The 26,537-nt window shown below is 51.7% G+C and overlaps 1 protein-coding gene across 2 annotated transcripts in view; it reads left to right on the plus strand.

The window, feature by feature from the left end:
• Positions 1-26,537, plus strand: part of PPP2R5C (protein phosphatase 2 regulatory subunit B'gamma) — a 1,473,822-nt gene that overhangs the window by 1,164,349 nt on the left and 282,936 nt on the right. For both annotated transcript variants that reach the window (XM_078660190.1, XM_078660191.1), the window contains one exon: positions 15,109-15,210. In XM_078660190.1, the coding sequence (XP_078516316.1) occupies positions 15,109-15,210 (102 nt within the window). The remainder of the gene's footprint in view (positions 1-15,108; positions 15,211-26,537) is intronic.

Consider the following 26,537-nt stretch of genomic DNA (forward strand, 5'->3'; position numbering starts at 1 on the left):
ATGTGAGATGGAGCTCTAGCATGAGCTGAGCCTGTCTGCAGCTGTCGGGAACAACTCCCTAAGCTGTTTCAGGATATTGCCATACCATATACTCTTAAGTGCATTATAATCCTCGCGGTTATATAGCAACTCTGGTTTGGCTTTATCAAAACATGTCGTGTAAGGTGTCATACGATTTGGAATACTATCCCCTCGCCAGTTCTGGCGACGGGGATAGCATTCCACCCCTCTAGAGGGGTAAGACATGTTACTTTACTTAAATGCGGTTAATTTCTAAAAGGGCCTTAGATCCACAAAATGGATGCCTCTGCCACAGACAAGAGTCTGACCCCCTGAAGCTGACCGAAACTCAGCCAAATGGGGCCTGGACAAAGGGTTTCCTGTCGCAGGAGGGTGTTACCACCCTCCAGACAGGAGATAGTGGATTGTAGCAGGGAGGTCTGAAAGAAACCAGACACTGCCTGGGGCGCACAAGGCTGCCCCTTGCCTAATCCGGCCAAACCGGTTCTGGGGCACTCCAGCCCTCGTGCCAGGGCGGCCTGGATCAAAGGAAGGGGGTGTATCCACCCACTTCCTGGGTCCCACCCATAGGAGGGGACCTAGCAGGTAATCCAGCCCCCAAAATTAGTATAAGACTGGGAGCAGTGCCAATGCACTTCAGATTATCCTGAAGAAACATAAGAAACGAATTCTGGACCCTTCGACATCCTACTCGACGTAGAAGCCCGAAGAATCTCCCTTGTGGTCAAGGAGTGACCACCCTGTGCAAACAGGCACCATCCAGCCCTCGGCGTCTGCTTTGTTGCAGTTCCCGCCGGAACTCGAGCGACAGAGATCGACGAGATCAAGCTTGCCTGCTTTCCAACAGCCCGATCCACAGTCCCTGCAGAGCTGAGACCCGTGGAGGTGACCGGAAGCGTGGGGCACGCCATCTTGAATTGACCACGAGACGCTGACCGTGCAGCCCACGAGTGACCCTCGAAGCTGTACACCGGGGTTTGAGAAGCCCCAACCCTGAGCCACTCTTGCACCGAAGCTCACCCCTCTACACTCATCGAGTGCTGCGTGGGGCCCTTCTGCTACTTTTGGCTCAACGCGTTGGCCCGGTCACTTGCCAGCCGGCTAGTGGCCCCTGTGCCGACGAAACTTGAAAACCGACCTGCGAATCTGGTTGCTCCAGATCTGCACCAGCTCCCCTGAAAAGGAGCCCCCACTCTGACCCTCCTGGTTCGAGTGAGAAGCAATCTCCCGGTTCCGCGTGGATTGCTTTTGCCAAGTGTTTGCTCCAATCTTGAAGCCGACAGCGCCGATGGCGAGAGCCTGCGTGGGACAGATCGTGACCTGCTCCTGGACGTCGTAGATGCCCCAGAGCCCACGTGACAGCGGAGAGAAGCTCCTCGACAGCGACCTGATTGCGCCCGACATTGCCTGGTTCCATCCTGGTTCCACCCTGGTCACTGCTGAGTGACCCAGACTCTGTCCCCTCTGCTTTCAGGTACTTTTCGACTCGAGTCCACCCTTGGACTCCACCGGACACTTCTCTTTCACCCCGCCTGCAGCCCTTTCAGCTTCAAGCACCAAGAGCCTGCGTGACGAAACCCGACTCAACTTCGACCCTGTGCACCCGCTTCCTGTGGGTGAGGTAACTTTGCTCCGCCGGTGTTCCCACACTGGTACACATCTCTAGGGTCTGTGTCTTAAGTTTTGTTCCTCTAGGTTCAGCGGAAGTGTCCTTAAACTTTAACTTTACAACTTTTACGCACCATTGGTTAACATTGGTGCATGCGTGCGCTTTCCGCACTGCTCCCGAATCCCGTGGGCCTCTCCCGACTTCAGCACTGCTTGTCCTGACTGCTCCCAGCGATTCCCTAGGCCCTAGGCCTAACCACTGTTCGATTGGTATCTCTTATACCACTTGTTTAGTATATGGTTTGAGTGGCCACCCGCCCTCATCCATAATTGTGCAACTTTGTATGTTTAAACTGTGCTTTTGATTTAACGCTTGTGCCCCTTTATTCATAAAGAATACTGGGGATTGTTTTTAGTAATAAACACATATATTTTTATAATATATACTTGTGTGGTGTCCTTTCATTTGATATTACAGGATTGTATGTGGTAAAACAGCTCGCTTAACACGACCTCTTAAGTTAAGCCTTTAGGCTGCTTAGTCCATGCTACCCCTAGGATAGCTTGTCTAACAAGGTTGACTTACAACCTGACACCATAAGGGATTGTTTGGTCTGATAATAGGTGGTTCCAGAATTGGAAACATCACCTATCAGGCCAACTTCTCACAGCATCTCTCCTTGGCCAGATAGCAGCTTGTACGTCGCCTGTATTCGGCCTTGCTGTGCTCCACTCGCTTCACCCCATAGCCAGGAAACTCGTACTTCAACTGGAGAGAAAGGCTTCGTAAACAACCCCCCACACCATGACGTCATGTGTCATAGAACAGGAACTGCCCACCTATGATGCACGGAGCCCCGCTTGCCGCTTCCATAAGTCTCTTCATTCACTTCTCCTGCTGGGCCCCATAACTTCATTTTGCTCTCAATCCACTAAATTCCGAGGGATCTGCAGGACTCGAGAGACAGTCCAGAATGCCGACAGCCACTCGCGGTCTCTGCCCCCTTGCAGCATCCCCTGGGACTTTTGCATAAACATTGTCCCTAAGTGGAGGCAAGCTGCAGCCCTGCGGGGAGCCTGAACAAAGGGAGAGTGAGGGCCAATTACCACTCATAATCCATCAGAAAGCCATCCATCAGACCCCACCTCCCACTCCAGCCTCCCTTATCAGGGTGCCAACATCAAAACGGGCCAATTGGACTGCAAACTACTGGTGGGGAGTTTTGTCTTCTGCAGACAGAGCTCTGCTTTGATGGCACCCAGACACATGCACCTATGTCCCTGCAGCCAGGTCTGCCTTGTTCAGTCTGAGCTTGGCTTCACTAAGGTGTAGTGTATCCCTGTAACGTGAGTGATATGGCGGCGAGAGCTGCTCAGTCTGCCCTACCCCACAGTCCGTGTCCACCTCTGGAATTGGACCATTTAAATATCCTCACCACTTCTGAAAGGCTTCCCCCATCTGTTTCTGGCTACAGTTATCCCAACAGCATTCTTACTTGCGGAACAGACATACGTCAGTGTACCACACCTTGTTTGTTCCAAGGTGCAGCTTTGTCAAAAAGCATATTCACTGATAGACAACTGAATCAGCGTCAATGCGCACCATGGGAACTGAACAGTTTAATCTTTCTTTAACCCTTTATTTCTTACCACGAGAGTTAATTGATACACTACTATTTCACTACCAAGCAACTAAGGCACAGGGACATAATCTTATCTCATGGTTTGGAACTGTTATGCCTGTGCAGTGTGCTGGAACCAGGAGTGTTTTTTCACAAACATTCAAATCATAATTTTAAATGGAAATTAAAAAGTAAGCAGCTCCTTTTTTCAGCTTGTATGGTAACTTAAAAAGACAAGTATCGGCATAGCCAATAGGTCTCGCTTTTGGGACCTTATAAGTATTTAGTTATGCAGCACAATATCCTTGGTGTAACAACATTAACTGTTGCATGGTTAAACACTTATAAGGCCCCAAAGGCGAGACCTATTGGCTATGCCAATGCTTGTTGTATTTACCTTTCTCCCCACCCTTCTCTTGGGCAGAAGAGGAATCTTGCTTCTTACGGTCACCACCATTGTTTGTCTGCTTGACCTGGTGCGGACCAATTTGTCTGCCTTCTTTCCCATTTCTTCGGGACAGGTCAGATCAAAGTCCACCAGGTTCTGGTGCAACTGCTGATTTGGACAGTTATTAAGGATGTTCTCCCTCATAAATAAATTGTACAGTCCCTCATAGTCATGCACATTACTTCCATTAAGCAAACCTTCCAGAGCCTTAATAGCACTATCTACAAAATCAACCCAGTCTTGGGCGTGTGCGTTCTGTGTGCCCCTAAACTTTACCCTGTATTGCTCAGTGGTTAAACCAAACACATCTATTAGGGCACTCTTCAAGACTGTGTAGTTGTCAGCATCTTCCTCCTTGACCATGAGATGTTTGTCTCTACCTTTGCTAGCAGAGTAGAGCCACAGGATAGTTGCCCACTGCCCTTGAGGGACCTTCTGTACTTTACAGGCCCCCAAAGGCAGTGATCCATTTATGGATATAATCCCCTCCTGGTAAGGAGGGACTATCCTGCTCAGGTTCATAGTATCGAAGGACTATTCCCTAATCCTAGGCTCGCTAATTCTGCTACCATGGTACCCAAGTCCCAAATTCTTCCTAAACTTTTGTACTTCTAGGGTCCCTTATCAAGAGCCAACTGCTACTTCTTGAGCCTGAGCCTAGCTCTCTCAAGTTTGAGCAGGTAGTATTCCCTTTCTAAGGAGTCCCTGTAGAGTTGTTAAAGGCATTGGAATGGACAGAGGAAGACCTGGACCTCCCCTGGACTCTTTATGCCCTCCCAGGGGGAACAAAGGGTACCTACCTTTAGATGCTTCCAGTCCATTCCCTGGTAGATCAGAATTTACCAGTGTGGGGTCTTCAGACTCCTCCTGGTCATGCTCCGAATTGTGGTCACTGGGGTGAGCCACCCTGACCCCTCTTCTTGAGCCCCACCCATGCCAAAGTCACCCTGACCCTCTGACTTCAGGGTTGTGCATGTCCTACTGCAGAATCATATGTATGAATTGCTCTTAGTTAGGTTACTACCATTATTTAGCCTTCTAAATGCAGCTATGGTCCGGAGTATCTGGAACCTCAGACCACTGTACTTAGAGAGCTGTACACCACTGTTCTCTCCAACTAAAGACATGTTAACTAGGTGTAGTGTGGTGTTTCACCTACCTATCCTAGTGAAAACTAAACTTCCAAAGATTGGAGAAAGGGTTGTGCTGGACCCTTGTTTGCCAATTCAAAAAGTTCAGTAGAACTTACTACTTACAAGAGTATTTTTTTATGCACCTATGCTATTGATAGTTTTTCATCTAACTACACCTAGATCGCTGGTAAAACAGCGCAGGCTTAAATCCCAACTGCTGCACACCAATTTAGGAGGCTAGCTTAGTATATGGTGCACACTTATTTAAGTGAAGCACCTTGCACTAATCCAGGCAACCCTAATGGTAATTTTAATGGTCTTTGATAACCATAGAATGCTCTCAAAGTGGTAGCTGTGGAGAGCAGCCTTCAGGCTTATTTTGAAGGAGTGTTTAGCAGCTTGTTTTACTTTACTAATCATGTAGTGTGGGTTAAACGAAAAAGAACCACAGTGTGTATATATAAAAATGTCAATTTATTACACAGCACTCAATTACACATTGGTATATCTCCTACCCGGAGATATAAACACAGTCAGTCAAAATACTTGTGAAAAACTGCATAAAAATATTTCACCAGAAATAAAAAGAAGTAATACATTATAAAAAACGCTTAAAAAATCCAAATCGAAACAAAAATGACGTAAACATCTTAAATACATGTCATTTGCATACAATTAACCTCATGATTGATATTTGCCTGTCTTTATAGCACTTGAAGAAATAAGGCCAAGCAATAACAGGTATACTTATCAGACAACTGCTTTAAGTTGTAAAGGTTTGGTCGACATTGCCTCAGTGACTGAAACAAAGGGCATAAAAATCTTTCTCTCCTTTCTATCAAATGCACAGAAGAATAGCATATGGAGATCACATTGAGTAGATATATGTTAATGATGTTATGTTAATGATCTCTTATATAGCGCGTGACTCACGCGGGGGCATCTCAGCGCTTACCTAGGTGATAGCATAAAGCAGGTCGAGATAATAGTTGCTCAATACAAAAATGACTTAAACATCTTATATACATGTCATTTGCATACAATTAACCTCATGATTGATATTTGCCTGTCCAGGTCGAGATAATAGTTGCTCGAGTAAAGAGCCATGTTAAAACAGGAAGGTTTTTAGTTGTTTCCTGAAGGTCAGGAGAGTTGTTGATTTACGCAGGGCCTCTGGTAACGAGTTCCAGTATTTGGGAGCAATGTACGAAAAAGCTCTACCACCTGTGCGACTTAACCGAATGCGTGGGACCTTCAGGAGGGCCAGTGAGTTCGATCTTAAATTGCATCATCCTGACACCTGCCTGGAAAACTTGTTTTGCAAATAGCTGCCCCCCCCCCCCAAGAGCTATAAAAGAGAGGCAGCAGATCTTGAAAAAATATCTCTTCTTCACTGGGAGCCAGTGCAGTTCTCTGAGTAAGGGGAGTGATGGGGATCCTGGGGGGCGATTTAGAACCATCCTTGCCGCAGTATTTTGGATCACCTGAAGTTTAGTTAGTGTTGTCTCCCCTACTTCAGCCAGCAACACTTTCAGCGAGTACATATTAGGAGGATAACCGAGCATCAGTGGGATATAATTCAAGCGGAATCTTATCAATAAAAATCTGTGATTATGATTGGTCACAAACAATAGGTAGTTAAGATCAGACAAGTTTGTACCAGGATTTAAATAATATTGTTGAACCCTAGGTTTGAGTTGAATAATTTCCCACATCTCCTTATCCTGTTTTTCAAAAAAAAAGTTTTTTCACCTCGGACCTTGAGATAGAAAGATCCTCAAATAACTTTGGAAGTCCGATTGGTATATAAGCTTGTCTTAACAAATTGCAACCATTTTATGTTGCTGCATCCATCTAATTTTAAACCATATAAAATAATATCTTGTCACCTTTAGGGTGTTCCTCCTCCATTGTGAGTGCCAAAGAAGCGTGGAGGCGGCAAAGATTTGGTCTGAAACATGTGGGCGATCTAGTTCTTTGTGGCAAGTAATAGAGGGACAAGATTGTAGAACGCCTAAAAGCCATTTCCAAAAATTGTTCTCTATTTGTTGTAATGTGCTTTTTTCTTCACTGGTTTATGACTTTCCCTGGCTGTGGACCTGCTAATCAGACCCACAGCCTAGCTGTTCTCTCTCTAAATTGACATCCATGTACTTTAGGTGCATTTACCAATTGGTACTGGGCCACCTTATCAGTCCCTGTACAGTGTACCTTAGGTACCCAGGGCATAGGTGTACCCAAGGCCTACCAGGGGCTGAAGCATGTATTATGCCACCCCTGGCTGGCCATCTAAACTGACACAACTGGCTGCACGACAGCTGGGGCAAGGTGGTGTAATCACCCTTTGCTGTAGATATAGTATACCTATATCTAACCTTAAAATGGACACATATACTCCTATCAGTCACTCCTATGGCAGGCCTTATCAATCCTGAAGGCAGACTGCTTGGAATTATGTGAGATGGTGCTCTGGCACCACCCCAGACAGGATTTTGTGTATTGGGTAGGACAGGCCTGAAAGGAATGAGACATGCCTGGGGCACACAAGGTGTCCTGTGCATACACCGGTTCAAACCAGTTGCTGGGGCATCCCTGCCCCAGCTCTGGCGCGAAACCGGACAAAGGATAGGGGGTGTGGCCACTCCCCTTCCTGGTCCCACCCAGGGGAGGGACCTAGTCAGTAGTGCAGCCCCCTTTAGGAGAATAAAGGTAGGAGCTGGTCCCATTCCAAATTAGATTATCCTGAACAACTCTAAAAGAAGAAACTCTGGACTTCGACGTTCTGCTCCACAGAAGACTGAAGAATCTCCCTTGTGGACAAGGAGTGTCCACCCTGCAACTGCAGGCACCATCAAGCGTCCAGCGGCTTCACTTTGTCGTCTTCCCTCAAGGATCCAGACTTCAGAGCCCGACGAGACCCGGATTCCCAGACCTCTCCGACCTCAACTCACATCTGCAGCATAGCTGAGATCCGTGGGTGCGACGAGACACGTGGGACCGGCCATCTTGAACGAAACTGCACTTCGCTTCCAGCACGACTCCCGAGGTAAACTCGACCAAGTGCTTTGGGGATTGAGAAGCCCCAGCCCCGAGCAGCTCCTGCACCGAAGATCAGCCCTCCAGCTTCCACGAGATGTTCGTGGGGCCCTTCTGCTTGTTTGCTGCTCGACGCGTTGTCTGGTCACTTGCCGGCTGGCTAGTGACCTCCTAGACGACGAACTTTAAAAACTACACTGCTGGTCTGGTTGTTCCAGACTGGCCCTTGCTCCCTTCCAAAAGAGGAGCACCCCGGACTCTCCTAGTCCGCATCAGACGCCTTTTCCACTCGCCGCGTAGGTTTGCTTTGCCAAGACCTGTTGACGTCGAATCCGGAACAGACACCGCCGACAGCGAGAGCGTGCGTGGGACAGCTCGTGCCTCCATCCTGTTCGTCGAAGACACCTCCTGGTCCGCGTGGCTGCAGAGTCAAACGTCCACTCTTCACCTGATCGCGACGACGACATCTGGTTCCTTCCTGGTTCCACTCCAGTCACTGGCTAGTGACTTTGAACATTGTCCCCTCTGCTTTCAGGTCTTCAGCATCTCTGATCCACCCTTGGATCACACCGGACATCTTCCTCCTGGTCGCCTGCAGCATCTTTTCTTCCAGGCTCCATAGACTTCAACGCCGGAACCAGACACGACTTTGCACCTATGCACCCGCAGCCCGTGGGTGAGGTAACGAGAGCATTTCAGTGCTCAAGGGTAGTTTAACTGTCCTAGTGTCCAGTTCCACAGTCGTTTTAGTCCTAACTAGTCAGGATTGTCCGTACTCACCTTTTTCTTGAACTGTACTGTCCATAGACGTTGTTACGCATCTCGCGTGTGAGTTCACACTCTGCACACGCGTTCCGTGGGCCTCCTATTACTTACCTAAAGTTAGGGTAGCATGGTCCCAACGATTCTACAGCCTCTGGACAGCTCCATTCCTTCTATCGATTTCCTTATACCATTTACTTAGTATATGGTTTGCCGTGCCCCTAGGGCACCATTGTAATTTTGTGCAACTTATCGTATTTTTCCTAAGAGATTGTCATGTGCTTAGCCCTCTGACCTCATAAAGAGTTCAGAGATGTTTGTTATTAATAAATATATTGTTTATTTTCATAACAACCTGTGTGGTGTCCTCGCATCTGGTATTCAAGGGGTTATATTGTGGTAAAAAAGCTGGCTTCACATACCAAAAGAGTTTAGCCTAAGACTGCTTTGTCCATGCTACCATTAGGATAGCTGGTCTATAAGGTTGACTTACAACCAGTCACCATAAGGGTTGTTTGGACTGATACAAGGTGATCACTAGAACTAGTGAGCATCATATATCAGGCCAACTTCTCACAGTCACCCCCGGCGCCGTTCCCGCATGGCGCCATCCCTAGTCCAACCCTCGGTCCGGATCCGGCGCCGGCGCCGCAGCCACTCGATGCCGCATTCGGCGCCGGTCGAAGAGGAATTCTTCGAGGATCTGGGTCCATCCTTTATCCCTGAATTTCAGGACATGGACGACTAGGATGACTGGGGGGTCTGAGGGCCCCCTGGCACATGAGTGCCAGTCATTTCATGACTGGACACAGGAACTAGGGGAAGCCAGTGGCCTGGATAACTCCCCAGACACTTGTTTTGTCTCCCCCCCCCCCCTACTGTGGCTACGGAGGAGGGGGCTGCTTATAGTGTGGTGCTGATGAGGGCAGCCAAGGCCTTGGCTCTTGAGCTCCCCGTCGCAACGGTGAGGTCTAACATCCTCACTGAGCTCCTTAAACAGCAGGTAAGCTCCCCAGGCCCTCTACTGCCGTTTAATGAGGCTCTCACGGACGTCCTGTTGGGCACCTGGTCCAGGCCCACTGCAGGTGCCCCTGTAGATAGGAACGTCGCTAGGCTCCACCGCCCTGCCCCGGGCGACCCTAGTTTATTGTCCACCCACCCCACTCCCGAGAGCCTGGTTATCCAGGCCTCTACTTCCCAATCCGCATTCCCAACTGCGCCACCAGATCGGGAATCCTAGAGGTATTAACAATTTGGCAAGAAGATGTTCTCCCTTAGTTTGAGATTGCGGTCGGTTAACACCGCGTGCATCTTGGGCCGTTAAACCCACTCTCTGTGGGATACGGTCGCGGTAGTGCTGCCTGAGTGCCCGGAGGGGCCCGAGTGAAACTCGCTTAAGCCCTCGCGGAGGGAAGAGACGCAGCGCGGTATTCAATACGATGTGGGCTGGATACCACGGACTCGCTCGGAAGAGCTATTTCCACATCTGTGGCAGTTCGCCGCCAAGCCTGGCTCAGGTCTGCCAACTTTTCGGCCGATGTTCAGAACACCCTTATGGACATGCCGTTCGATGGCAGCCACCTCTTCGGTGGCAATGCAAATAGTGCGCTGGAACGCTTTAAGTACTCCAGGGCTACGGCCAAGTCCTTTGGCCTGTTGGCCCTGCGCCGCAAGAAGATGTTCTCCTCCCTTAGTTTGGGATTGCGGTCGGTTAACACCGCGTGCCTCTTGGGCCGTTAAACCCACTCTCTGTGGGATACGGTCGCGGAAGTGCTGCCTGAGTGCCCGGAGGGGCCCGAGGGAAACTCGCTTAAGCCCTCGCGGAGGGAAGAGACGCAGCGCGGTATTCAATACGATGTGGGCTGGATACCACGGACTCGCTCGGAAGAGCTATTTCCACATCTGTGGCAGTTCGCCGCCAAGCCTGGCTCAGGTCTGCCAACTTTTCGGCCGATGTTCAGAACACCCTTATAGACATGCCGTTCGATGGCAGCCACCTCTTCGGTGGCAAGGCAAATAGTGCGCTGGAACGCTTTAAGTACTCCAGGGCTACGGCCAAGTTCTTTGGCCTGTTTGCCCTGCGCCAGCAATCTTCTGCCCAGCGCTCCTTTCGGGCCACGGAAGGGGCGCCCCCACACGTCCTGCCAGCCTCGGGCCGCAGACTACCATCCAGCGCGACGGCGGACGTGGTTACCGTCGTGACGGTAACAGGGGACAACGGCGCGGCCAGTCCACATCTACCCCTGCAGCATCCGCCTCAATGCCTTCCTAGTCAGAGCTTTCAGGCCCATTCGACGCCAGTGGGGGGCAGGGTTCGCCATCACCTCCTCCATTGGCGCTCCATCACGTCGGACAGGTGGGTGCTGCAAATCGTCCGAAGGGGCTACTCCCTCCCCTTCGAGGCGACCCCTCCAGCCATGCCACCCCAGAACCACCGCATGTCGGGGGATCACTTGAAACTTCTGCAAGAGGAAGTTGCGGCCCTCTTGGCCAAGGGGGCCATCGAGCGCGTTCCTGGGCCAGAAGTAGGGTGTGGTTGTTACTCCCACTACTTTCTGGTTCCCAAGAAGGGCAAAGGGGGCCTACGCCCTATCTTGGACCTGCGGAAAGTCAACGGCTTCCTCCGGAAGGAGAAGTTCAAGATGCTGACTCTCGCTCAGGTCTTAGCTGCCCTGGACCCGGGAGACTGGATGGTAGCGTTGGACTTGCAGGACGCTTATTTTCACATCCCGGTCCTGCCGGCCCACCGGCATTACCTGCGGTTCACGGTAGGCCACGAGCACTTTCAGTTTACCGTGCTCCCCTTTGGCCTTACCAGCGCCCCACGGGTGTTCACGAAAGTGATGGCGGTGGTCGCAGCTCATCTGTGCAGGTTAGGGGTTTCAGTCTACCCCTACCTCGACGACTGGTTGTTGAAGGCGGGCTCGCCCCAGGCAGTCGCCAGCCACCTCCAGACTACTGCCGACCTCCTGCACATGCTGGGGTGCTCCATTAAGGTGCCGAAGTCGCACCTGTGTCCCTCCCAGAAGCTCCTCTTCTTCGGAGCGGTTCTAGACTCGGCGCAGTTTCGGGCTTATCCTCCCGAACAGCGGGTTCGGGATTTTCAGGCTCTTGATTCCGATCTTTCAGTCGTTATCCCGAGTCTCGGTCAGGTTGACGCTGCAGCTACTGGGGCTGATGGCCTCCTGCATCCTTCTGGTGCATCACGCCCAGTGGCGGATGTGGGCTCTGCTGTGGGACCTGAAGTTTCAGTGGGCCCAGCATCAGGGCAACTTGTCCGACCACGTCTTGATCTTGGAGGGCACTGCAAGACCGTTGCAGTGGTGGCTCACGGACCGCGATTGGATCAGTGGCAGATCCCTCTCCCTTCCCCAGCCGGAGCAGGTAGTTGTGACAGACACGTCCCTCCAGGGCTGGGGGGGGGCAACATGGGAGAGTCGGAGATCAGAGGACTCTGGTCTCCTGCGGAGTCCCAGCTCCATATCAATCTTCTGGAGCTGCGGGCGATCTGGCTTGCACTGAAGGCATTCCCTCTGTCCGGGGGAGTGTAGTGCAGGTGTTCACGGACAACACCACCGCCATGTGGTACTCCAACAAACAGGGCGGGGTGGGGTCGTGGACCCTATGCCAGGAGGCTCTGCGCCTCTGGCAGTGGCTGGAACATCAGGGCGTGACCCTGGTGGTTCAACACCTGGTAGGTTCCCTGAACACCAACGGCGGACGAACTCAGCCTTTGGTGCATGATGGATCACGAATGGCATCTGAACTCGGACGTGGCGCAAGGTCTCTTTCAGCAGTGGGAAGAGCCTTGGTTAGATCTATTCACCACAGAAGAGAACGCGCAATGTCATCAGGTCTGCGCGTTGGAATTTCCGAGACGGCACTCGCTCGGCGACACTTTTCGTTGCGAGTGGAGTTGCGGTCTGTTGTACGCCTTTCCGCCTATACCACTTCTTCCCAGAGTGCTAAAGAAGATCAGGCGCGACCGGGCCCAAGTCATCCTTGTGGCTCCGGACTGGGCACGAAGATACAGGTATCCCGAGCTACTCAGCATGTCAGTCGATCCCCCGATTCGTCTGCCTCTTCGGTAGGACCTTCTGTCGCAGCAGCAGGGGACGGTCCTCCACCCGAACCTGTCCAGCCTTTCACCTCCATGCGTGGAGATTGAGCAGCAACAGTTGAGGCCATTTGACTTGCCTCTTGAAGTTTGTAATGTGATTCTGGCAGCCAGGCGTCCCTCCACAAAATCGGTATACGTCTGCAGGTGGAACAAATTTGTGGCATGGTGCACAGCAAAGGCTGTGGATCCACTCTCTGCCCCTCTTTCTGAGGTCCTCCTCTTACTTCTTTCTCTTGCCAAGCAGGGCTCTGCTCTGGGCACTATCAAGGGCTACCTCTCTGCCATTTCAGCCTTCTTAAGGCTACCTGATCAGCCCTCTTTGTTCAAGTCCCCAGTGTAAATAGGTTTTTGAAGGGAATCTCTCATATGTTCCCTCCTGTTCATTTCGTGATGCCTCAGTCGGACTTGAACCTTGTTCTGACTTATCTGATCTGCACTCCCTTCTAGCCACTTCATAACTGTCCTCTTCGTCTTCTTACCCTTAAGACTGCATTCCTGGTTGCCATCACCTCTGCCAGGAGAGTGAGTGAGCTCCAGGCCCTTTCTTCTAAACCTCCTTTCCTTTCTGTCCATCCAGACAAGATTGTGTTGCGGACGCGACCCTCTTTCCTGCCCAAGGTAGTCACAGCCTTCCACATCGGGCAGTCCATCACCTTGCCCACCTTCTTTCCGCATCCCTCGAAAGAGGAAGAGAGGCTCCACCGTCTGGACCCAAAACGTGCACGTGCCGGGTGGATGACCAGCTCTTTGTTGGTTACGTGGGCGCTAAGAAGGGTCGGGCGGTGCACAAACAAACCATCTCCCGGTGGGTCGTCTTGTGCATCAAGATTTGCTACTCTGTGGCTAGGAAGGAGCCTCCTGTTGGGCTGAGGGCCCATTCTTCTTGGGCCACGGCAGCTACCACTGCCCTGGGTCGTCTAGTCCCCTTGCAGGACATCTGTCAGGCAGCTACATGGGCATCACTGCACACGTTCGCAAGACACTACTGCCTGGACAGCCAAGTCCGGAGAGATGGCTTTTTCGGCCATTCCGTTCTCCAGGACTTTCTGGTGTGATCATTGGTTCGCAGACCCACCACCGGGGTTGTTATTGCTGGGGTATGTATTCTAAGGTAAGGAATCTAATACTAACTACTGTTTCTTACAGATATATTGTTACCGAAGGTAAGTAACCTGTGCATCTGTCGCAAGTGGTGCTAGCACCAACTCACACAGGCTGCAATGACAAGCCTGTAGTCACAGTTTGAGTGGTCTATCATGGGTGGCACAATACATGCTGCAGCCCATGGGAGACCCCTGGTGTACCTATGCTTTGGTACCTCAGTACAATATACTAGTAACTAATAAGGGTACCTCAGTAGCCAATTGTGGAGGAACAGAAGTACTTACCATAGTCAATTTAGGGAGGAAGCACAGTGACTGGGGTCCTAATTAGCTGGATCCCAGTCCGACTAGTCAAAAAAACACACTGACACCACCACAAAAGTGGGGGTAACCATGAAGGCAGAGCCTACTTTCCTGCTATACTCTCAGTAGATTCCTCCCTAATCCTTCCACATCCTCATTCTGTAAACTGTGCACTTTTATCATCTAAAATAGTCCCTTTTTGCATATCTAGACACTGCTCATCCTACTCTGCCTACAGGCCTAGCCTCTGAGGGCTTGGATAGTTATAAGAATGCAACTGATGTAGGCGTGGCTAGGTGTTGCTTATATGCAGCTCCTCTTATCACTTCTTGAGTGGAATGACTTTGGTGCAGAGCAGCAGGACGCCACATGCTGGTATGTAGGGGTACTGCTTTAAAATGTCAGGTTCCAGTCTGACTCCTGGGGAATATTCACAAGGTGCGGAATATGCCGTTATGTAGACTATACGCCAGAAAGATTTTTGCTGAAGATGAGTAGCTTGTTCGTCTGTTTTAGCCCACTTCAGACAATCCTAGAGTTTCTTTCGCTTCATGCTCTTAGTTGTTTAATTTCATTCTGTCTTATAATAAGTGGTTTTATTGTAATACACTACGGACTAGTTTGCATATGAAATGTACTCACTGATCAGTTTTTGGCACATTCACTTCTATCTCATGCAAGAACAGTATGAAAATAGCAAGTTTTTTAATATTTATAATAAAAATGCATTGCTATTAACTCCAAAGGTCATTCCTACTCGATTCAGTGCTGCCACTGCAAATAAGACATGTTGCCTTTGCCTAATTTTTGTTAGGATTGTTTTTGTATTTATGTAATATCTGCATGCAAATACATGTGTAGGCACAGGGTGCGTCTAAGGGTAGGTTACTGCAATCTTGACAAATCTATATATTTAGAAAAACTAATACTCCCCTTGTAATTGTACTTTTAGAACGATACACGGATTGATATACAATGCCCTGAAACTCTTTATGGAGATGAACCAAAAATTATTTGATGATTGCACTCAACAGTTTAAAGCTGAAAAGCAAAAGTAAGTTTTGATATTACTGGCAAATACTGGTGGTGTGAGTATATTTTGAAAACTCTTAAAATACACATCCTTTAGTGGCTAGTAGTTTGTAATGATTCTTTAGTTATACATGACTTTCTTGTAACCAATTGAAAGAATTGTATTTTTTTTTTTTTTTTTTTGGGAAATCTTTATTGACATGTAGGCATATCAAGCAGTTAGTGTTACATTCAATCATAATTTTTCTTTTTGTCAAAGTAACAGTCTTGCATCACGTATCATGTAACATAAAATTCCAAACAGTGATAGTATTCACCCCTCCTGCGATGAGTGCGACCATTCGTGTTCGCTTATATCAACTTCTCTGGATGTCACCAAGTATTGCCTTGGTTACATTGCTTAACATGCCCCCCATTTTAAGAAACCTTTTGAAACAACCCCCCCCCCCCCCTCAAACTTAAGCCATCATATCTCTTGCGGTACCACCTCCCACTTTCCAAAAGTAAGTCCGCATCCCCTCTCAGTACCACTCAGTCGTCATGTTCTAGGCCACCACTGCCTTCGGCCCTCATAGGCGATCATCTCTTTGCCCTTTCATCTTCCCCTTCGGAGTCCGTGTCATCTCCCTCTGAGAGCGAATCACATATCTCCCCTCGATAGACATTCCATGCTGCCCAAACCTTGTTCCACTTCCGGGGGGAAGCTCTGAGTACATAAACCGCCCTCTCCGTTACCATTAGCGCATCCATATTGTTAGCCCATCTGTTCACCGTGGGTAGTTCCGGAACCCCCCACTTCTGCGCGATGTCTCGCTGCGCGATGTCTCGCTTAGCCACTGTCATGGCCAGTGTAGCCCACATTAGTCCATACCTGTCTAAGTCGTTGGGATCCCAGATATTTAGGAGGCATTTGCGCGGTTCAGGCAAAACAGTGATATCTGAAAGAAACAGGTTAGTATTAGATTCCTTACCTTAGAATAACCCCAGGCGTCAGTCTGGATCCGGAAACTTTTGCGTAGCAGTACCCCTGCGCGTCGGTAGGCGTCGTCTGCAGGCGTCCCCTGCGGCTCCGCGTCCGTCGTCGGCATCGTGTGCCGTGATGACGTCGCTGGAGTATATAGACGCCGCCTCCGCGCGCTGACGTCAGTTCTTCTTTTTTCCGCGCCAGTTAGCGCAGATCCGAAGAGCAGTATCGCGGAGCCGCCACGAGCGCTCCGGAAGTCGTCACCATTCCTCTGGTTCCTCAGGTAAGAAACACAAGAAGTCGGGGCGTCGTCATCGTACCCCCGACGCTCGCGCGATGCGGCCGGGGGTTCGGGTGGCCCCACCCCCGCGGATCCGCATGGGTCGCCGGCGCGGCCTGCTCCATACCCTACGGTCCCTGGGCAAGGCGCGTCGCGCGAGGAGATAGAGGAGTTCCTCATGGCCATGAGGGCACTGTCTCCTCCGACGGGGCCTACGGCGCCTGCGGGCCCGGTGGTCCCGTCCGGGGGCCCGAGCGGTTTGGGTGCTCCTGCCCCGACGCCGTCGGGTGCTCCGGCCCCGACGGCGGCTCCGGCCCCGGCGCCGCTGGGCCCTTCAGGGTCGACGCCGGCTGGTCCACCGGCCTCTCCGGCGCCGATTCCATCGGGGCAACCCATGGTGCCGCCTCCACGCGGCGCCGGGGCTCCGGCGCCGGGCGGCGCCACCCCCATTCCCTCTCCGTCTCCGGACGCGAAGTCGGACCGGCGTCGTCCGACGCCGATGGGGCCTGTGTACCCCGAGGAGCCGGTCTACATTGTTGACTCCGAATATGGGGAGGATGTAGAATACGGAGAGGGTTGGGAGGTATTATTATTATTATTAAGTCTGAGGACCCTCTGTCACGCGAGTGTCAGTACGACGTGGACTGGACAGGTGATTTGGGTGACGCCAGTGGTCTGGACGACTCTCCTAACCCTGGTTTTGTCTTGCCTCCTACTGTGGCCTCGGAGGCTGGGGCTGCTTATTCAGTGGTGTTGATGAGGGCTGCCAAGGCCTTACACCTTGAGCTCCCCGTCGCGGTCGTGAGGCCTAACATCCTCACCGAGGTCTTCAAACCGCAGGCATGCCCGCAGGAGCCTCTGCTGCCGTTCAACGAAGCCTTGACAGACATTCTTTTGGGCACGTGGTCCAGGCCCGCTTCAGGTTCGCCTGTTGACAGGAACGTGGTCAGACGCCACCGTCCGTGTCCGCACGACCCCAAGTTCCTGTCCACCCATCCCACCCCTGAGAGTCTGGTGATCCAGGCCTCGACTTCCCAGACCGCATTCCCGTCGGCCCCGCCCGACCGGGAATCTAAGAGGTACGACCAGTATGGGAAGAAGGTCTTCTCGTCCCTGAGTTTGGGACTGCGGTCTTGCAACACCGCATGCCTCTTGGGCCGCTACACCCACTCTCTGTGGGATACGGTCGCGGAGTGTCTGCCAGAATGCCCGCAGGAGGTACGGGCAAAGCTCGGCAAGGCTATGATTGAAGGCCGAAACGCGGCACGATATTCCATCAGGTGTGGTCTTGATACGACCGACTCGCTGGGCAGAGAGATGTCCACGACGGTGGCGATTCGTCGCCACGCCTGGCTGAGATCCGCCAATTTTTCGGCAGATGTCCAAAATACTTTGATGGACATGCCGTTCGATGGCAGTCGCCTGTTTGGCGACAAGGCGGACCACGCGCTGGAACGCTTCAAGGACTCCAGGGTCACGGCCAAGTCCTTGGGGCTTTCGACCCAGCGCCAGCAAACGGGTTCGTTTCGCTCCTTTCGTGGCCACGGAAGGGGCGGTCCCACACGTGCTGCCAGCCACGCACCGCAGAATACTTCTCAACGCGGTGGCGGCCGTGGATTCCGCCGTGGAGGCGGTCGGGGACAACGGCGAGGTCAGACCACACCTCCCCCCGCAGCATCAGCCTCCAAATCCTCCTAGTCCGTGCTTTCGGGCCCATGTGACGCCAGTGGGTGGCAGGGTTCGCCATCACCACTCCCGCTGGCGCACTATCACATCGGACAGGTGGGTGCTGCAGCTCGTCCGAAGGGGCTACTCCCTCCCCTTCGAGACCACTCCTCCAGCCATGCCACCGCAGAACCACCGTGTGTCGGGGGACCACTTGACACTTCTGCAGGAGGAAGTTACGGCCCTCTTGGCCAAGGGGGCCATCGAGCGCGTTCCTGGGCCATAAGTAGGGTGTGGTTGCTATTCCCACTACTTTCTGGTACCCAAGAAGGACAATGGGGGCCTGCGTCCTATCTTGGATCTACGGAACGTCAACGGCTTCCTCCGGAAGGAGAAGTTCAAGATGTTGACTTTGGCTCAGGTCTTGGCTGCTCTAGACCCGCAAGACTGGATGGTGGCGTTGGACTTGCAGGATGCGTATTTTCACATCCCCGTCCTGCCGGCCCACCGGAGTTACCTGCGGTTCACGGTAGGCCACGAGCACTTTCAGTTTATCGTGCTCCCATTCGGCCTTACCAGCGCCCCACGGGTGTTCACGAAAGTGATGGCGGTGGTCGCAGCTCATCTGCGCCGGTTAGGGGTTTCAGTCTTCCCCTACCTCGACGACTGGTTGTTGAAGGCGGGCTCGCCCCAGACAGTCGTCCACCACCTTCAGATGACGGCAGACCTCCTGCACGAGCTGGGGTTTTCCATCAATGTGCCGAAATCACACCTGTGTCCCTCTCAAAAGCTCCTTTTCATCGGAGCGGTTCTCGACTCGGCGCAGTTTCGGGTTTATCCTCCGGAACGGCGGGTCCGGGATATACAGGCATTGATTCCCATCTTTCAGCCGTTATCCCGGGTTTCGGTCAGGTTGACGCTGTGGCTGCTGGGGCTGATGGCTTCCTGCATCCTTCTGGTGCATCACGCCCGGTGGCGGATGCGGGCTCTGCAGTGGGACCTAAAGTTTCAGTGGGCCCAGCATCAAGGCAACCTATCCGACCATGTCCTGATCTCGGAGGGCACTGCGAGACAGTTGCAGTGGTGGCTTACGGACCGCGATTGGGTCAGAGGCAGATCCCTCTCCCTTCCCCAACCGGAGCACGTAGTTGTGACGGACGCGTCCCTCCAGGGCTGGGGAGGCCACTTGGGAGAGGCGGAGATCAGAGGCATCTGGTCTCCGGCGGAGTCCCGGCTCCATATCAACATGTTGGAGCTGCGGGCGATTCGCCTAGCACTGAAGGCATTCCTCCCCTTTGTCAACGGTAGTGTAGTGCAGGTGTTCACGGACAACACCACCGCCATGTGGTACTGCAACAAGCAGGGCGGAGTGGGGTCGTGGACCCTTTGCCAGGAGGCTCTGCGTCTCTGGCAATGGCTGGAACGTCAGGGCGTGACTCTGACAGTTCAACACCTGGCAGGTTCTCTGAACGCCAGGGCGGACGAACTCAGCCGTCGGTGCTCGGTGGATCACGAATGGCGTCTGAACTCGGACGTGGCGAAAGGCCTCTTTCTGCAATGGGGAGAGCCTTGGTTAGATCTATTCGCCACAGAAGAGAACGCGCAATGTCATCAGTTCTGCGCGTTGGAGTTTCCAAGACGGCACTCGCACGGCGACGCCTTTCGGCGCGAGTGGAGCTGCGGTCTGTTGTACGCCTTTCCGCCTATACCACTTCTGCCCAGACTGCTGAAGAAGATCAGGCGCGACCGGGCCCAAGTTATCCTTGTGGCTCCGGACTGGGCTCGAAGGTACTGGTATCCCGAGCTACTCAGCATGTCAGTCGGTCCCTCGATCCGCCTGCCCCTTTCGGAGGACCTTCTGTCGCAGCAGCAGGGGACGGTCCTCCACCCGAACCTGTCCAGTCTCCACCTCCATGCGTGGAGATTGAGCGGCGACAGTTGAGGCCATTTGACTTGCCTCCTGAAGTCTGTGATGTGATTCTGGCAGCCAGGCGTCCCTCCACAAAGTCGGTATACGCCTACCGGTGGAACAGATTTGTGGCATGGTGCACAGCAAAGGCTGTGGACCCTCTCTCTGCCCCTCTTTCCGAGGTTCTCCTCTTTCTTGCCCAGCAGGGCTCTGCTCTGGGCACTATCAAGGGCTACCTTTCTGCCCTTTCGGCCTTTCAAAGGCTGCCTGATCAACCTTCCTTATTCAAGTCCCCTATTGTAACTAGATTCTTGAAGGGCATCACGCACGTGTATCCACCTGTTCCGTTCGTGATGCCTCAGTGAGACTTGAACCTGGTTCTGACCTTCTTGATGTGCGCTCCCTTTGAGCCGCTTCATTCCTGTCCTCTCCGTCTCCTGACTTTAAAGACGGCCTTCCTGGTTGCCATCACCTCTGCCAGGAGAGTGAGTTAGCGCCAGGCTCTTTCTGTCAAACCTCCTTTCCTGTCCATTCATCCAGACAAGGTGGTTCTACGAACTAGGCCTTCTTTCCTGCCCAAAGTAGTCTCTGCTTTTCACATCGGGCAGTCCATCACCCTCCCCTCCTTCTTCCCGCCTCCGCATCCTTCAAAGGATGAAGAGCGGCTCCATCGTCTGGACCCAAAACGTGCGCTTTCATTTTATATGGATCGCACACGCCAGTTCCGGGTGGATGACCAACTGTTTGTTGGCTACGTGGGTGCGAAGAAGGGACGGGCGGTACATAAACGGACCATCTCGCGGTGGGTCGTTCTGTGCATCAAAGCGTGCTACTCTTTGGCTCGGAAGGAGCCTCCTGTTGGGCTGAGAGCCCATTCCACTCGGGCCACGGCGGCTACTACTGCCCTGGGCCGGGGAGTCCCTTTGCAGGACATTTGCCAGGCGGCTACGTGGGCCTCGCTGCACACCTTTGCGAGGCACTACTGCCTGGACAGTCAAGTCCGGAGGGATGGCTTCTTTGGCCGTTCGGTCCTCCAGGAATTTCTGGTGTAGGTTTGTATTGGTTCGCAGACCCACCACCGGGGTTGGTATTGCTGGGGTATCTATTCTAAGGTAAGGAATCTAATACTAACCGGTTTCTTTCAGATGAACTAGTTACTTACCTTCGGTAACGATATATCTGTAAGAAACAGTAGTTAGTATTAGATTCCTTACCGCCCCGCCCATCCTCCCCGTTCTGCGAACTGATACCTAGGGTTAAGGACATCCCTTTCAGGGCCCTAGTTTCAAATGGCACCAGTGTTGGTTCTCACACGGCTCTGCGTTTCTGGCGCGGAAAATCTGTGTACAAAGAACTGACGTCAGCGCGCGGAGGCGGCGTCTATATACTCCAGCGACGTCATCACGGCGCACGGCGACGGACGCGGAGCCGCAGGGGACGCCTGCAGACGACGCCTACCGACGCGCAGGGGTACTGCTACGCAAAAGTTTCCGGATCCAGACTGACGCCTGGGGTTATTCTAAGGTAAGGAATCTAATACTAACTACTGTTTCTTACAGATATATCGTTACCGAAGGTAAGTAACTTGTTCTTTAATTGCTTGGGAGATAGTGCGCATTACTTGTTTCCAGAATTCTTGTATACGTGTGCAGTCCCATAGTGTGTGGAACAGTGTTCCCTCCTCCCCGCAGCCCCGCAGGCAAAAGGGGTGTGGTGCTCTATGTATTTTATGAAGCAATGTTCTGGTATAATAAATGCGGTGTAAGATTTTTAGCTGCACCAGTCGGAATTTTGTCGAAATTCCCACCTCTCTTGGGGAGGCCAGTGCCTCATTCCATTCTGATTCATCCATCTCACCTACTTCCCTTTCCCATTTTTCTTTCAGTTTTAGCGTGGGGTCTTCCAGGTTGTTAGTTAGCTTTTTATAGGTAAGAGAGGTCGCTTTGTGTTGCATAAAATCTGTTAGTAATCTATCTTCTAGTGGCGAGAATTCCGGTAAGTCCGTGCCCGCCGGAATCGCCCGTAGCAGTGCATGTCTGATTTGGACATATCTATATGTCTCTGTGGATCTAAGGCTATATTGTTGTAGCTGTGGAAACGGTATTACTGTGTCCTTGTCCCACATGTCCCCTACTGTGGAAATGCCTATAAGGTCCCATTGCGCAAATCCTTTGCATATTCTCAGGGATCCCAGTGCCTTTGTATCCCACAATGGTGTCATTTTAGTGATTCTTCCTTTCCAGCCCATTCGCGCCTGCGCTATGTGCCACAGTGCCCGCTGTGTGTTGCGTTGGGCCAGTCAGGCGACCTATCTGCGGTTTATTATATAGCACCGAGAGCATACAATCCGTCCCCAGTTGTGACCTGTCTGCTCGATAAGCTGGGTCGTCTCTCGGGGCGTGGAGCCACTGGTTGATTATTTTAAGTTGAGCTGCCCAGTAAAAGAGCTGTATGTTGGGTAGTGCAATTCCCCCCTCATACCAACTTTTTACCAGTTTGTCGTAGGCTATACGTGCCGGGCCAGCGTTCCAGAGCAGGTTGGAGACTAACTCCGCAATTTGCTTAAAATATCGCGGTGGGACAAGATACAGGGTGTTTTCTAATACATAGAGAAACCTGGGCAATGCCATCATTTTATATAAGGCTGCTCTCCCTAGTAGGGTCAGGGGCAGAGCGGCCCAGTGCTTAACGTCTGCACGCAGGCGTTCCATAGGTGGTTTTAAGTTGTTGATAAAGAAGGCTGGCGCATCCTGCGTGACGACAATGCCCAGGTATTTAAAGGACAACGATGTCGCCAAAGGGCAGTCTATCTGCAGGGTCGGCGCCGACCCTTCAGTGTGTATATCACTGATTTTGACCAGTTCAAGGTATAGCCCGAGGACTTCCCGTGTGTGTTGCAAAGATCTAGCAGGGCCGGGATCCCGACATCAGGGTCGACCATATAGACGAGCATGTCGTCCGCAAGAATTGTATTTTTCAATGCTAAACATGTGGAACAGTTTGATAAATCTGTACCATATTTGGCAGGTATGTGGCATGCCCAGTTCTGATTAATCAGGGATTGGGGGTTTGAGGGGCAACACATTGATTGTGTATGATCTAGAAGTGGCATAGTAATTTCCGTTTTAAGTACCATATGAATCTCTTTTCTCCACAGCAGCAAAAACGCGGGTAAAGATACAACTCCATGCTTGACTTTCTTTGGAAACAATATGGGGAAACGAGGGCTAACAATTGTGAGAAATAGATTTATGTCCATGAGGCTTTGCCAGGCTACCTCTTTGCAAGATTGCATGAGGTTTGACATGGCTGTAATGTTCTTTTGGTTTTGAAGGATGAAAATGGATGCTCTGTTAGAGAACTTGTGGCATTGACCATATCTGCACCTCCTAATTTTTCCTAAGGATTTATTCCCCTTGTTTATCCAACAGGTTGTTCCCATCAAATGGCACATGTTCTAACTTGGACTGGTCTTGTGGTGTCAGATCTTACCGGAATTTGAAATAAACCTGACTTTTGCAAAATAGACAATCTATCCCGATTGTTAAATACGCTATTATTACTATACTACAAAAATGGGTAGACTGTAATGGGTATATAGGGTTGAAGCCCTCTAGGGAAGAGGTGTCGTCTGCAGCCACATCTGCTTCATGGTAATCTCCAATATCAGAATCAAGTTATCTGCATAAGTAAAGAAGAAAGAAATAATCTGCAGAAATTATGTACCGGAGTGTTGCATAAAGCGAATCAGAATATATTTCTGGTTTGACAGTGCCATAGACTGAGGTGAATTGCAGAAGACGGTCACCTTCACTCGCTATCATCCCGGAATATCAGATCAAGACATCTAGCCGCAGATTCCATAACTTGTGAATTCTCCCCTGGCATCAGAATGGATCTGGAAATGTGTCCGCAGTATGTCTGCGCGCGGGGGAGGCGGCGTGTACGGATCCGTTATGACGTCTACTCTGGTTATGATGTCAGTCGAGCCATACAAGTCCCTTCCGGCGCACTGACGTCTGTTTCTTCTTTTCCGCGCTGTAACATGGATCCGGAAAAACAGATATCTGGCTCTTTTTCGGCCTGTTGCAATTTTTTTCGTTCGAAATAATGCGCCATTTTTCGGTCTTCTCGGTTTAAATCCTGTGGGTCTTGTGCTTGACAGATGTCCGATTCAAATCCTCATTCCATATGAATGTGGTGCTTGTGCGAAGTCCCATTTCACATCTCATGCTAAGGGTTGTCGTAAGCAATCGAAGTTGCAGCTTTCCGGGGCGTCTTCATCTCACAATATGGGTTAAAGCAGCTCCTCACGACCTTGTGCTGAGGACTCTGCACAAGAGTCGCTCCTGTGCTTCCCCACTATTCCTCGAGCCGGAGCAACTCTGGCCCAGATGAAAGATTTTTACGATGCTCTTCATGTTATGTTTGGGTCCTCACCTTCCACTGGAGCGCCTTTGGGCTCGAAAGAGGTTATGGGTGTACTGACTGCGTCTTCGCCGACGGGTGTATCCTCGGAAGCAGTTAGGCCCTTAGAAACAGTGGTGCCATGGCCCAGCCCTTTGGTGTTCACACCTGTGGTGCCGTTTCACTCCGGAGCGACGCTGGTTGTTCTTCAGGACATATTTTAATGGAGCCAGAAGGGTCCAACCCAAAGTCTGTGCACAACCCCACTGTCTTGAGGCGCTGGCTTCTCTTCGACCTGTTTTGTTGCCATCGGCGCTGTCTGACACCCTTCCACTTTCTCATCCATCCTGAGGTCGATACAACATCGTGTCGACGCTTTTACAGCATCCAGTACTTACAAATGTTCTGGATTTCTGAGTTATCCAAAGGAAGCGGGTTAGAATCATCCCCGTCTTCTAGCCTTCTGTCCCCTCCTGGTCTTGTCTTGGAAAGCCATCTTATCCTTGGTAGATATGTTAAAAAGTGTGGCTGATCTATATTTGCATCTACCTTTGGTGGATAAATCTACAAACCCCCTCATGGAAGTTCTTTATCCGAATCAGTCAGAGACTGAGCCAGTTCTAACCTTTTAGGCATTATATAATATTTTACCGGGGGCATGGGCTAGACCTGATATTGGTGCTTCTGTGGTCCGAGCTATTGCCCACAAGCACCGCCTTGCCCTTGGTTATCCTGCTTGCCTTCTCTGTCAACCGACAGCACAGTTTTGTGGTTCAGGTCGCTACAGCTCCCCAAGATGTAGGTAGTATTCCTCATACTCCGATTGCCAAAGATTCCCGAAAGCAAGGCTCTTCTGGAAAACTTATGTTCTCTTCCACCAGTACAACGTTACGTTGCATTAACATAAGAAGCGTCCTTGGGCATTTTTCTCATGCCTTATTGGATTCGCTGCTGCAGTTATTGCCATTATTTTCGGTGGCTAATAGGAACAAACTGAGTCATCTGATTTCGGATGGGCAACAGGCGGCTGGTTATTCATTAGGTGTGGAATGGACAACACTGATTCAATTGGTTGAGCATTGGCGTCTTCTGTGGCGTTACAACAGCAAGCTTGGATTCGTTCTACTGGATTTTTAGAGGCAGCCCAGTCCGCCTTAATTGACATACCATTTAAGGGCGTTCATTTGTTTGGTGCCCATGCAGATTCCACTTTACGTAAGTTTAGGGACAGTGAGAGTGGCTCAGACCCATAGCCCTGTTCCATTGTTTCATTTGTTGATGTATATCTGAAAGAAACATGTTAGTATTAGATTCCTTACCTTAGAATATCCCCAGGCGTCAGTCCGGATCCGGAAACTTTTGCGTAGCAGTACCCCTGCGCGTCGGTAGGCGTCGTCTGCAGGCGTCCCCTGCGGCTCCGCGTCGTCGGCGTCGTGCGCCGCGATGACGTCGCTGGAGCATATAGACGCCGCCTCCGCGCGCTGACGTCAGTTCTTCTTTTTTCCGCGCCAGTTAGCGCAGATCCGAAGAGCAGTACTCCGGTCTTTTGACCAAGTTTTTTGTTAACTACTTAATCTTCTACGGTGCCGGTAGGATGCCCGGTTTCAAGAGTTGTGACGGGTGCGACCGCATGATGTCGGTCACCGACCACCATCGACTCTGCCTCCGGTGTCTGGGCGCGGACCACGACGTGGAGTCCTGCGTCGACTGTCGGGCCTTGACTGGTAAAGCTAGGCGGGAGCGGTCCCGCAAGCTTCTCGAGCTCCGAGTGTCGGCCCCGCGTCGAGAGCGGTCCCGGTCCGGTCGGAGGTCGAGGGAGCGGTCGAGGGAACGATCGCGGAGCCGCCATGAGCGCTCCGGGAGTCGCCACCATTCCTCCGGTTCGTCAGGTAAGCATAAAAAGAAGTCGGGGCGTCGCCATCGCACCCCCGACTCCCCCCGACGCCCGCGTGATGCGGCCGGGGGTTCGGGTGGCCCCACCCCCGCGGGCCCGCGTGGGTCGCCGACGCCGTCTGCCCCATACCCGTCGGTCCCTGGGGAAGGCGCGTCGCGTGAGGAGATCGAGGCCTTCCTCATAGCTATGAGGGCGAGGTCTCCTCCGGCGGGGCCTGCGGGCCCGTCGGT

The sequence above is a fragment of the Lissotriton helveticus genome, chromosome 9 (assembly GCF_964261635.1).
Source record: "Lissotriton helveticus chromosome 9, aLisHel1.1, whole genome shotgun sequence".
Taxonomy (NCBI): Eukaryota; Metazoa; Chordata; class Amphibia; order Caudata; family Salamandridae; genus Lissotriton; species Lissotriton helveticus.